This window comes from Carlito syrichta, unplaced genomic scaffold (assembly GCF_000164805.1).
Source record: "Carlito syrichta isolate Samal-C Ts95f unplaced genomic scaffold, Tarsius_syrichta-2.0.1 Scaffold303038, whole genome shotgun sequence".
NCBI lineage: Eukaryota > Metazoa > Chordata > Mammalia > Primates > Tarsiidae > Carlito > Carlito syrichta.
The window spans coordinates 582775-596980 of record NW_007247134.1 but is presented as its reverse complement, the minus strand read 5'-3'; the positions used below and the strand labels follow the sequence as shown (position 1 = coordinate 596980).

The window sequence follows — 14206 nt, the reverse complement described above, 5'->3', positions numbered from 1 at the left end:
TCAGTCCATATATCACCAGAATAAAAACAATAGTAGGAGCAGGGGAGCCATTGACTGTCTTTTCTTAGTAAATGACTTTCTAGCTTTCTTCTCCAAGTCCACCGTCTGGTTTCCAGTGTGGTTTGAGCTGTCCAGGGTCCTTGATGGAACGGAGAGTGATTGAGGATGAATGTGCTTTTACAGTGGACCCAGCCTTTGCACAGAGAAATTCCAATCCAGTGTTCTCCTTGCTTTTTACTTCTAGTGTGTGTGAGGTCCTCATCCATACTGGCTGTATGCAGTGCTTTGTGCTGTAGTTCAACATAGATGAGGTCTAAAAGTCTCTTCCTCATCAGCTTCCATGATAAGATGAGATGACCAAATTCTGTCACGCAAACTATTATTATGAGGCAGATGCAAAAATAGCCATGTAGCTTGCTCTTAAACACCATATACTCTGAGTGCTATGTATATTTAGGCCTCTGAAAATAATTTTTTAAAGAACACCTCAACATCCACATCTGAGAAAAGCAGATAGCATAGATAGTGAAGGGAGCTGGGTGGAGTGATAGGAAGAGAGAGATCTGGACTAAACTCAAGAACACATCCTTTCATCCGAAGGAGCAGTCCCTACATAAAGCTTCAGTCAGTTGGCCAGTGGCGGAATTGTGGTCCAGGGTTTAGTGTTTCCTGTTTCAAGTCAAGGTCAGAAATCCAGATTTTTACATGGAGTCTCCCGATTTTTTTCTTCTTTTTTTTAAAGTAGGATTTATTGAGAGGACAGAAATGCTCCCATGGTGAGAGGGCACCTGAGGGGGTTGCCCCAATTTTTAAATACTAGAAATCCTTAGAAGAAAATGGCATGCATAAATAATACATATACACATGCAGAGAGTGTATATATACATATATATACACATTCACATATACTCACATTATACGATAGATATAGTACGGTGTACAATGAAGTAATAACAGTTAATTCTTTTATGGAGGGGATGTTGTGACGTTTTTGGAGATGAGTGGTCTGTGATAATTCTGTGGGGAAGGAGACAAAGCAGAAAAGGAGAGGAGAGTAGTCCAGCCCCGGCAGTGCACTATGGCATGGTTAATTCAGGGAGAATCAGGACTGCAAAGTGATTAGGAAGAAGGCAATTGTGAAAAAAAGGTACCTGGAGAGGAAGACAAGAACTAACTGGGATATTATGCTGAAGAGTCTGAACTTTATTCTATATGCAAGGGAGAGGCATTGTAGGGTTTTCTTCTCTTCATACTCCAATTACTTTCATGTTGCGCTGTTCTATATTGCCCCAACTCTTTTGGATGCCCTGTTTTACTTTTTATTTTCCTCTTTGTGTTTCTTTTTTTTTTGAAAGCAGAATTTATTGAGAGGACAGAAAAGCTCCCACAATGGGAGGGGACCCAAGGGGGTTGCCCATGTTTCATTTTGGATGATTACTGACTTATCCTGAAGTTCACTGATTTTTTTCCTCAAGTGTCACCAGTCTGCTGATTAGCCTATCAAAAAAACAATACTTTGATCTGCAATGTTGTGTTTTTTTGTTTCCATATTACTTTTTTCCCTCTAATTTCCTTCTCTCTGCTGAAATTCCCATCTATTCAGGCAGGCTGTTTATCTTTTCTACCAGCACCTTTAACATATTAGTCAGTGCTATTTTAAAGTTCCTGTTTGATAATAGCAACATCTGGGTCACCTCTGAGTCTGGTTCTACTGATTGCTCTGTCTCTTGCGATGGTTTTTTAAATTTGTGTTGCTTTTGCCTTTTTATGTGCCCTTTGGGTTAATGTCAGACATCGTTTGCAGAGGAACAGTAGAGACAGAGGTACAAACTAATGTATCTTGGAAACGCATACCTTCTGCTCTGGTTGAGCCACAAGCATAGGAAGTGAGTCAAGCTAGCAAATCACTGAGCTGCATTTGGGTTTTATTGTCAATACAGTGTTTCACTGTCTTCAAATTTTTTCAGTGGTGGGATACTGTTACCTTATGATTAGTAGGGGCCTAGGGTACCAGTGGGTTTTTCTCAGCATTTGTACTCCACTACAGCTGTTGGCACCCCTTACGTACTGTGCTACAGAGGGTTTCTCTTTCCAAAATATTGCCCTTTTCCCAGTGGTAGATTTCTGTTATTTATTATTCCCTGCCAGAGTTGTGGGGATAGGGAGCATTTTCAATTCTCCTGCTCCAGGTGCAATCCAAAGCATGACCTATGCACCTACACCTTGGGATGAGATCTCCACCACACACACCCACCCCATGCATGCCTTGTATATGTGGCTGATCTTGAACATGAGGACATTTCCAACCCCTCTCCCATATATTTGTGGATTTTTGTCTGGGGCCTACAAGAGAGAGAATTTGCTGACTCCAGTGACCCGAGACTTTCATGGGTTTTTTTTGTTTTCGGGGGGGTTTTTTGAGTTGGAATCTCACTCTGTCGCCCAGACTGGAGTGCAATGGCCGCTCCCGGCCACCACAGCCTCGACCTGCTGGGCTCCGACGATCCTTCCACCTCAGCCTTCCGAGTAGCTGGAACTATAGGCGCACGCTACCACACCCGGTTAATTTTTTGATTTATTGTAGAGATGAGGTCTTGCCTGCCCAGATGGGTCTCAAACCCACGGGCTCAGGCAATCCACTCACCTCAGCCTCCCAAAGGCACGGGATGACAGGCTGAGCCACTGAGCCCGGCTACGCTAAACCGCAGCGACCCTGCTTAGCTTCGAATCCCAGGTGCATCCATAGTCTGCCCTCCAAGAAAGGCCCTGCTAGACTCGAGACTTTCACACCAAAGTGTTAAAAGTAGAGAAGTTACAAAGTAAAACTTATTTTTGATATATTATTCACATAGCAGCATGAAGAATGGATGAAGGGTAACCAGGGGAGGATGGGCAGAGAGACTAGCAAAGAGACAAGAGTTGAGACAAATATAAAGAAGACCTAACAGTGTGTGTGTGTATCTGAAATCTCATCTAATACAACCACTTTAGGCCAGGCACCATAGCTCATTCCTGTAATCCCAGCACTTTGGGAGGCCAAGGTGGGAAGATCTCTTGAAACCAGGTGCTCAAGACCAGCCTGGACAGCATAGCAAGACCCCATCTCTACAAAAAAATAAAAATTAGCTAGGTATGGTAGCATACAGCTGTAGTCCTAGCTACTTGGGAGGCTAAGACAGGGGGATCTCTTGAGCTCAAGAGTTCAAGGCTGCAGTGAGCTATGATCATGATACTGTACTCCAGGCTAGGTAAGAGTGCAAGACCCTGTCTCTTAAAAAAACACACACAATTACTCTATGAGGAAGATCTTTATTAGTCCAACTTTACAGCTAAAAAAATAAGGCTTACACTGCTCAAGCAACTTGTCTAAGAGTGCAACCTAAGTTCCTCTGATGCTAAAGCCTGTACTTTTAACTGTTCTCCAGCTGTGAGAACCACTTCCCTGCTGTGGTGGCAGGAAAAGAGAGGACCTAACAGTTATGAGATGTTAAAGAAGTGAAACACATAGAAGGGGACCACTGATCGAATAAGGAGGTTGTAGAAATAGGGAAATATAGAGGAATACTCTCAAATCTCTGACTCAAGGGAATGAGTGGCTGGTGGTTCATGAAGAGAGAGGAAGATGGAGAAATCACTTTGATCATGTGATGCTTAAAATGCCTGTGAGACAATCTTAGTGGAGAAGTCAAAGTATACAGAGAAATGGCTTCGGGGGCCCTAGACTCCTCTCAGCCAGGACGTTTTGTCCTTCCTACTGGCTGTCAGTTAATGAGGTGTTCTTTTATTGCAGGTTCACCGGGACCAAAGGGGAGCCCAGGATTCCCTGGTATGCCAGGTCCTCCTGGACAGCCTGGCCCGCGGGGCTCAATGGGACCCATGGGACCATCTCCTGATGTGTCCCACGTGAAGCAAGGCCGGAGAGGCCCTGTGGTCAGTATCCTGCCAGAGATGACCTCCTGTTGTGGGGGAGACCGTGTTCTTGTCCCACGCTTTTCCTTCTGTTAAGCCGGATCCTTCTGTCTTGTAGGGTCCGCCGGGGGCACCAGGAAGAGATGGTTCCAAAGTAAGTCTTATCAGTGGCCATTACAAACCAAAAGTCTCGCACCCTCTACCTACTGAATAGGCACCTAGAAAAGCTCGGCGGTGGGGTTTTATGTCCCCACTCGGCGGGAGGGCTTAATGTCCCCACTTCACACTTGGCAAAATTGAGACACAGATGTATTTTTCCCCAAAGCTGAGAACAAAATCTAAAGCCGTTTTCCTAAAGTGTGAAACCAGCCCTAAAAACTAAAACAACCACCAGAACCACTCCTAGGAAAAACGACTCCTGTAAACTTTAAATGAGCCTCTGTGTTGCGGTCGTCACATATGTTTTTCTCTTTAACCAGAATTGTTTTATGGGTTTATTTTGTGTGTGTTCGCATTAACACGAGATGTTCAAGGCAAGAACAGGAGATGCCCCTTCTGTACAAGCGGATGGTTTCACTTCGAGGGCTGCCCGCTCTCTGCCTCATAAAGTCGGCAGTGTGAGTTCCTTCAGAAAGTTTCTGGAATTCCACACACTGCCTGGAAACGCAAACATTCCTCCTGTCAGATTTGGTTGGAAAATATATGGCCTCAAGGGAAACTGGAATGAGAGACACTTGACCCAAGCAGTTCTGTTCAAATAAGCGGTCCCTTGAGTCCAGCTTCAATCTTACATATGTTTTCTATAGAAAATATTTGTTGATTTGTGCCGGGAGATGGTTGCGGTGGGTATGCAAACAGAGACTATGGTGGTGGCATCTGTGTGGTCCAGAAAGCTAACCCTGGCCTTTCTGTTTTTAGGGGGAAAGAGGAGCACCTGGGCCCAAGGGGTCTCCGGTAAGTAGCCCTGTGGGTCCTGCTTCCCCAAGGGAAGGTTCTCAGTAGCAAACCCACCCCCTTCTAACCATCACTCAGCTGCCTGAACAGAATTCTGTGGTTAGGGAGAGAGTCACAGAAGCCTTTGGCAGCTGGTTTGGAATTGGTTTTTAAATTCATTATCTTTTTTTTTTTTTTTCTCATGGCTAATCTCTATTTGGAATGTCTTTTGTTAAAGTTCACAGCCCCGCTATGTCCTGAGTCTGTTTCCAAGTATGCCATAAAACATCTGAAAAGATTATGAAATAAATCTATGGGGTATGTGATAACTCTGAACACTTGCGAGTTTAGCCACTGCTACAGCTCTAGCTTCCCTCAAAAGTACAAAGACATGCAGGGCTGCTTGGGACCCGAGAAGAAATTAGTTTCCATAGGCCTAGTATCTGGGAGATTAAAAATGAAATTTAGTCGTATCCAGAAGCACAGAAAATTCAAAGCACTTCACTGTTTCTGAGGAAGTCAGTGTCGTCTTGGAAGAAAGACCAAGAGCCATGGCCACAGAGGTAGGAGGTGTGGGTTCCTGTCTCAACTCTTCCACCTGTTAGCTTTCTGACCATGGGCACTTCACTTAGCATCGCTGGGAATTCATTTCCCCACCTGTGCGGTGGCCATGGTGAAGTCTGATCCGCCATACCTCAAGTGATTATGGTGAAGGTCAAATGATATCAAAATGCTACACCTCTGTAAGTCCTTTATAGTGTCAGCTGCTGCTTTTAAGGTGGTAGTGGCAACAGCAGACATTATGAGATGGGGAGGTTAATAATAACTTGACTACAAGCTTCTGATAGGCCCAGAACATGCATGTTTATGCTTTTTTTTTAACTGTGCCCTACGCAGCACTACATGGAAATTAAAACTTAACAAATACCATATGAGAGGGACCCAAAAAACCAGAATTATCTTTTTAGAGGGTGGGCCCCGTAGAGTACAGGCTTCCCCTGCTAGATAAGTGTTCGAGGAACCTATCGGCATTAGTGTACCAGCTAGCATTGTTGTGAGGAACTGCACTGCAGAAGAAATGTCTTGAGTTGTGACAAACAGGTGACTGGTTCTTCCACCATAACGATGCACCTGCCCACACAGCACTGAGTTTTCAGCAGTTTTTGACCAAAACATCATGATCTCCGTTCCCCACCCTCCCTATTCACAAAGTCTCACCCCAAGTGACTTTTTTGTTTGTTTGTTTCCCTGAATGAAAAAAGTCCTCAAAGGGAAGCATTTTGCTGATGTGGGAAAAGGTGGAACAAAAAACAGCAGAAGCAATAAAAGGCATCAAAATGGACAAGTTCAAAAACTGTTTTGAGCCATGGAAAAATCATATCAATCAGTGTATTTCGTCATACAAAGAGTACTGTGAAGGTAACTGAAGTTTAAACATGTAAGACTAAATACACAATTTTTTATAAATCCGGGTTTTTTGGGTCCCCCTCATATGACAATAAAGGATTTTCAATAAATAGAAAAATTAGGAAGTTTTTGTTTGGACTTTCCTGGTCAATGAGAAACTGATGTCTTTATGGCATATTCAACTTCATTGATTTTGCACTTAAAATCAACCATCTTATAAATATCTTAATAATTACATTTTTTAAAGGGCATATAACATTTGTGAACACATGTTCTAAGTTTTTTACATGTATTAACTCACTTGACTACTCACTTATGAACCCTATGCACTCCTAGGAAGTTAGGACTTTCATCAGTACTCTACACATGGGGAAACTGAGACCCAAAGAAATTAGGTGACTTGTCCACGCCCACACAGCTAGAAGATGGGAGAGATGAGATTCAAACCCGACAGAATCCCCACTCCTTCAACACCACTCTACTGCCTTCATAGGTTCCTTTGAAAAGTAACTAGGAGAGTCATTCTCCTTTGCTTTCTTATACGAGATTTGCTCTGGTTTTGAATTAGGAAAGAGGAGAGGTGAATGTGTCTCCAGAGCTCATCTATAAGAAGGGGGCATTGGAGGACTCTATGGGGAATCCCCTAGGCTCCTACAGTAGTACTTACATTTCCTCCATTTGGGCACAGAGTTATTGAGAAAGCAGTTGCCAGCATGCAGCAGAATGAGCAAATCACAGAGCCCATGGGCGCTGGCGCTGTCTGGCATATTCTAGCTTTGATTCCTCCTATGTGCCTGCAGGGACCCCCCGGTTCTTTTGACTTCTTGCTACTTATGTTGGCTGACATCCGCAATGACATCACGGAGCTGCAGGAAAAGGTGTTCGGGCACCGGACTCACTCTTCAGCAGAGGAGTTCCCTTTACCTCAGGAATTTTCCAGCTACCCAGAAACCATGGACTTGGGCTCTGGAGATGACCACCCAAGAAGAACTGAGGCAGGAGATTTCGGGGCCCCCACAGACGTTTATCCATAGCCTATCGCAACATCTTTGTGCCAACGGAAGAGAAAGAAGAGTATTTTCACCTGCAGTTATATCGTCTAAAGAGGAAAAGAAATGCCACTGGAGACCTAGAAAAGATACATTTTTTTTGGTTTTCTTTTCTCTTTTTTCTCTTTTCTGCCTTCTCCCTACTCCTCTTCCAAAGACTATTTTCAGAGTCCCCTGTTAAGACATGAGGGAGGGATTGACTGACTTACATGTTTCCCATTGAGAGTCCATTGGAGTGGGTTTGCACTGGGACTTTTTTACGTCCTATGTTTTTCAAAAACTTCTGGATTTCTGAGTTAAATACTCTCACAGTGTCTTAAAATTTGACAGAATATCAAGAGAAGAATGACAGATGAGCTTTAAGAGAATATGAAGCTACGTCTAAAAAAATAGATGTGTGTTCAAAATAGGTTATTACTCCTCTATCAAAAGTAGGGCTCTCCAATTAAAAAGATGTGGGGAGAACAACCATGTAGATTTACCTTGGTGAATAATTATTTTTCCTTGTCCCATCTAATAGATTTAAAGTATTCTATCCTCTTATTCAATCTTGTTTATCAACTTTGCTTAAGAGAGGAGAGACTTAGAGAGTGGAGATTAGAGAAGATAGATAAGAATTGCTGTCATATATTTATTGTCATATAGATTGCCACATTCTAAAATTCAAATATGGTGCTTAAGAATTTATGCCATACCTATCTAGAAGAATTCTATTCAGAGAAGAAAATTGTTCTCACTGAAGGAATAAATCCTTTTTTCAAATAATAGTAAGGGAATGAAATACCCTGATTCACATCTAAATAATGGGCTTCTGGTTTGCCAGGATATTTTAAAGCTATTTGATCAAAAGAGTAGGCTCGCTCTATAAATTGCAGGTGATTTGTTAAATAAATGTGGCAGGCCCAGGACAGGCAGTGGGTGGCAGAGTCTTTCATGAACACATTGCTTCACTATTTCTTTTTTTCTTTTTCTTTTGAATTGGAGTCTTACTCCATCACCCAGGCTGGAGTGCCGTGGCATGCTCATGGCCATCCCAGCCTCGACCTGCTGGGCTCCAGCAATGCTTCCACCTCAGCTTTCCAAGTAGCCGAAACTACAGGCACGTGCTACCACACCCAGCTAATATTTTGATTTATTGTAGAGACGCGGTCTCACCAAGTTGCCCGGGCTGCTCTCGAACCCACGGGCTCAGGCAATCCATTCGCCTCGGCCTTCCAAAGTGCTGGGATGACAGGCTGAGCCACTGAGCCTAGCCTGCTCCACTGTTTCTTACTTATGCAAAATCCCCAGGGACTGCACACTAACATTTAACAGTGAAAGCAAGTGCCTTGCCCTTGTTTCTTTCCTTAGCAGCCTCTCTCCCTTTCACTCCCTCCAGAATTTGACAACGATCACAGACCACACCAACCACGGGTTTATGAAGAGATGAACTGAGCAGCTGTTGATTCCCATCTGGAATATATTTCATGTTTGCCTGCTTGTGGAGCACAGTATTTAGAGGGTGTGGATGGATGGATGAGTTTTAAAAAGAAAACTAGACGTAGGCTCTAGGAGAGATGATCAGGTCCATCTTTGTTGTTTTTTTTTAAGAGGAATTTTATTATCCCTTCTTTTTCTTGAAAGCAAACTATGCTTAGAAATGTGACCTTTATTGTCAAACGCTCATAAAATGCAACCAAACTATGTGTTTGGCTGTAGGCTAGGATAATATATTAAAAGAATGCGTGGAAAGTAGGACTATCTGGGCTTCATGAGAATATTCTAGATAATATTCGCTAGCAAAACGCACAGTAACCTGTATTTTATCATGTCAACCTGTCGACTAGGTAAATCTAGAAAATAATTTTTCATTTTCAGATTTTCAACACTTGGGCTACGGCAAGACAAATATGTACTCTGCATACCCAAATTATATTTTTCAAAGATCAAACATCAGAAGGCATTGTTATTTCTAATGTATCTTTTAGTTTTGGATAGAAAACTAAAGCTTCACTATCTAAACAGGACTCCTGCTGTAAATGTAATGGGAAAGCCATGTTGGGGGTAAGATTTGCTACCATTTTACTAAGTCACTTCATGTTCCATGGGAAAAAAGATTGCTCACACTTCCTTAACCCATTAGTAGAAATGTGGAGTTTAATATTTTGCCCCCTCATCATAAGTTGTTTCTGTTTTTGGAAAGCAATAAGCATAAAAGTCTGCTGTTGAAAATAATACACAGAAAGTGTGCATTTGAGTTTAGGAAAATCCTCCTCCCTTCCCAGTTCCAGAGGGAGAAATTATAAGCTTTACTCTGCCAAAACAGAGTGGGGATACTGAGGGAATGCTGCCTTTTCTCTCCTCTTGAGTTAGCTCTTAACACCTGTCCTAGTATTCATTGACCAAACAGAGTCATTTCCACCATATAAACTCAGACAGGTGTGTCCATGACCCAACAGGTAAATGATAACTGCTCACTGGTGTTGAGAGAGGGAGATGGGAGTATTACCCCACCAAATACCAGTTGAAGAGCACTCTGGTTCTGGTCATGCTCCCTTTCCAAGGTTCATAACTACCATGCACCTCGTGAGCCCTATTTCCAGCCATGTGAGGGAGGGAAGGCTTCTCCAGGCCTCACCTTGGTTTTTTAGACAACAGTTTCCCCATCATATTTTGGTTATCACTTCCCTCTTTCTCTCCCCTCATCCCTGTCTGTCCCACAGAGACAGCCCCAGCAGCCTCATTCTGCAAACTTAACATCTTCAGATAACCTTCCTGAGAAGGAAAGTTATTTGTGAGACTCTGAGCCAAACAACTAGTAGAATAAAGCCATCTGAAATTATTAATGACGAATCCAGGGAAATAGATGAAATTTTTCCTGGCACAGTCAGCGTGTATGTTTCACAACAAATCAAAAAATAATTTTCCATTTGAAAAACAAAACACACACAAAACGACCGGAATTGTTAAAACATAAAATCTTGGACTTCATATGCTCCTTCAGCAAATACCACTGATTTAGGGAAATTATAGAAAATGACCCTTTTGCTTACCCCCAGGGATCTCAGCATCCTTTATTAGATTCCCAAACCAAGGGCCCTGAGGTATTTCATGTGTGTCCTGAGTCTGTTTTTATTTTTCAGTGACTAGTCATATGCTACAGAAGCTCTGTTGTTCATTATTTATAACAGATCCATATAACAGTCAAACTGGTATTCAAACAGCTACGGGTGTGATACTATGAAGTTCTTTGATATGATTGTATATGCTTAATAACAAAGTTATTTTTCTTATGTGGCTCAACTGTGTTTTGTCCTGACACCCGGTTCTGTCCAATAAGTCGTCTTTTTCCCAGATGAATACAAGGAGATGGAGCGGCACGTTTCTCTTGAGCTGGAATCTACATTCTAGGTTGACGACCTCCTGGGGTCTGGGTGTGGTCCAAGCACAAATGGGTCTGAAGGCCCAGGTACCACTGAGTTTGGGACTCAGAGGTCAGATTCCCCAGCTGAGATTCCCAGAGTGGGATTTTTCAAACCAAGAACTCTCTAGGGGCTTGTGGGAGATGACTCAGGAACAACCAAAGGAAAGGCTTGGAAGGGTTCTCTGCATGACCCCCTCCCCCCAGCACTGCACTCAGAGGGACTCCATTTTCAATCAGTTTTCCATTTTGGATTAGAATTCCACATAGGATTTCCTCTGGGGAGCATAGTGGTACTTGCCCGTAGTTCCAGCTACTTAGGAGGCTGGGACAGGAGGATCGCTTGAGCCCAGGAGTTCAAGACCAGCTTAGGTAACATAGTGAGACCTGTCTCCAAAAATGTATTTTAAATGTGTTGCTTTTTCCCAGCAGGGCAGGAACTCCAGAAACCCGTCTGCTTCTCCTTGAATAAAACAAGTTAAAGAAAAAGATTTCCTTTAGGGATAGAAGAAAGTTGACTACCTTTAAAAAAAAAAAAAAGATAAATAGAGTAGGGGGGAATGTTCCATGAGTCGGTAGCTAAAGTCCTCTATGTAAAGATACAAGGGAAAGAACTTCCATCAATTGAACCCTAAGGGAGGTGGAGTTATATATGAAAAGAGAGGAAGTTTCTTCTAAGGGATTTGAGCCAGCATGAGCAGGGTGCCTAAGTGTCCTGAAGTTAACCTATATTACGTCTCACTTCCATTTAGTAGATATTTATTAAGTGCCTCTTGTCAGCTAGGCACTGTGCTGTGCACTGCAGATACAACTGGGAGCAAAAACATTGTAATCCCCATCCTCCTGGGGTTTTTTGGCAAAACAGACAAGGCTCTGTCCAGACAAAATAAATTAATCACATAAATATGCAATTACAAACTGCGATAAGCACTGTGGAGGGAAAGCGCTGGGTGCTTGAGAGCCAAAGATGGCTTCCTGCCCGTGAGACCCGCCCTTGGCTCGCCCCCACGATTCCACCCACAGCCACGTGAAGCAGCCAATGACCTTCACTCCAGCCACATGAGATCTCACAGTCCCTCACAGGGGGCAGCCTTACAAAGGCGCTGGCTGAAACACTGGACGATGGAAATCGGGGAGACCACTTCATACCTAATGTTTCAGCCCTCTTAATTCGATGAACCGGAAGCTGGCTGGACACATCCCCTCGTGGCCTCTTGACATTCCATCCTGCAGTTGGTCGCATCACATGCTCCAGTCTCGAATCTCAGCAAAGTTTGAGGCTTGTTTCTTCCCAGCCAGGATGCTGATGTTTTGAAGAAGCTTGCTGTGCTTTGAAACTCAAAACATTGAAACACTCCAGCTCAGCTCTGTGGGCAAATTTTCAGAGGCTTGACCATGTCTAGATGCGAGGTTATAGGTTGCCCAGGTGGGAAGTGGCACTCAAGGGCAACCCAGTGAGACACATGGACAACTGCAGCTAGATAGTTAGATCTAGGGAACTGGTGGAGGGGTGTCTTCGTTTCCAAAGAGTCATAGGCTGGGTGGCTTAAAAAAACACAAAGGTATTATCTCACAATTCTGGAGGCTAGTTCAAAATCAACGTGTTGGCAAGAGTGGTACCTACTGGAAGTTATTAGGAAGAAACCCTCTCCTGCCTCTGTCCAGTTTCAGGTGGTTGCCCGCAGTCTTGAGCTGACTTGCCTCCAACATCACAGGGTGTTCTACCTCGTGTGTCTGTGGCTTCACATGGTGGGTCTCCAGCATGCCCCTCTCTAAGTCTTCTGGGTCTCTGTTTTCTTAGGAACACCCCCAGTTATTGGATTAGGGGCTATTCCAACTCAGTATGGCCTCATCTCAATTTAGCTAATGATATCTGCCTAAAGACACTTTCCAAATCAGGTCATATTCTGATGCTCCAGTAGACATGATTTTGGGGGGAGAATCCTTCAGCCTAGCACAAGAAGGAAATTTTCTCCCTGTCCAATGAATGTTATCACCCTGCTTATTTCCTTTAATAGCATCTTTTTCCAACCCTAAATTCTTATTTGTTCATTTCATTCCAACAAAATGGATTGAGGGTCAGGGATAGGGTAGTAAGTAGCGCAAAGTCCCTGCCTTTTTTTTGGAATACACCTCTGGTCCAGGAAGACACACAGATGTGATCAAAGTTCTCCAGAGAAACAGAACCTATATCGAGAGAGCGGGGAGAGTGAGAAACAGAGATTCATTTAAGAAGTTGGCTCACATGATTGTAGAGACTGGGAGGTCTAAAATCTTCAGACGAGGCCAGCAGGCTGGAGACAGGGGAAAGAGCTGATGGTGTAGCTCATGTCCAAAGGCAGTCTGCTAGCAGAAATCCTCCTAGATGGCGAAGGTCAGTGTTTTTCTCTGAGGACCTCAACTGATTGCATGAGTCTCATCCACATCATGGAGGGTAATGTGCCTTTACCCAAAGTCTAAATTAAATGTGAATCTCATCTGAAAATACATTCACAGAAACATAGAGCATTTGGCCAAATAGGTACCGTGGCCTAGCCAAGTTGACAGTGAAATAAACCATCACAATATGGATCAGTGTTGAAAAGCACTATGGGCAAAAATCCAAGTAAAGCAGAGGAATTAAGAGCAGCGGAAGGCGGAAGTGTCTGCTTTAAGTGGGATCTTCTAGAAAGGCCTCACCAACAAAGGGTACTATATGAGCAGAGACCTGAAGAAAAGAAGTGAGCTAGGTGGAGCTGGCGGGAGAAAATGACCCACACAGAGATTTTAGCAAGACTCTGAGATGGACTTTGGTGTGCTCGAAGGATAGCAATAGGGTCATGGGTGTGACTGGAACAGAATAAGCAAGGGAAGGGAGGATAGGAAATGCCTTGGAGAGGCAACCAGAGGCTAGGCAGGGCCTTAAGGCCCTGAATAAGGACTTTGCGTTTCCCAATAGGCTCATGGAGCTTCTTGGGGGAGGGGGCGAGGTTGGAGTCTCACTCCGTCGCCCAGGCTGGAGTGCAGTGACACGCTCACAGCCACCCCAGCATGGACCTGCGGCTCAGGAGATCCTTCCGCCTCAGGCTTCCGAGTAGCCGGAACTATAGGTGCACACAACCATGCCCGGCTAATTTTTGGATGTACTGTAGAGATGCGGTCTCGCCAAGTTGCCCAGGTGGTTCTCAAACCCCTGGGCTCAGGCAGTCCCCATGGAGCATTTTTGAAGGGACAGAGGTGGAAGCGGAAAACCCATTAGGAGATTATTGAAGTCATGTGCAGTCATGAACCATGTGACCTCTTGGTCAACAGTAGTCTTGTAAGATTATAATGGAGGTAAAAATGTCATATCTCCCGGTGATGCCATACACCTCATAGCATTCCTCATAGTGAAATTTTTTAATAAATTTAATGTAATATATGTATGCAGTGTTTACAAAATCTATAGTCGTGTACAGTAATGCTCTAGACCTTCACATCCATTCACCACTCACTGACTCAGAGAAACTTCTAGTCCTGAAGAACTCCA

At 43.7% G+C, this 14206-nt stretch overlaps 1 protein-coding gene across 1 annotated transcript in view; it reads left to right on the top strand.

Moving 5' to 3' along the window:
• Positions 1-7283, top strand: part of CCBE1 (collagen and calcium binding EGF domains 1) — an 82305-nt gene extending 75022 nt beyond the window's left edge. Inside the window, exons 10-13 of the mRNA XM_021712071.1 lie at positions 3791-3930; positions 4028-4063; positions 4828-4863; positions 7050-7283. Of these exons, the coding sequence (XP_021567746.1) occupies positions 3791-3930; positions 4028-4063; positions 4828-4863; positions 7050-7283 (446 nt within the window). The remainder of the gene's footprint in view (positions 1-3790; positions 3931-4027; positions 4064-4827; positions 4864-7049) is intronic.
• The last annotated feature ends 6923 nt before the right edge of the window (positions 7284-14206 follow it).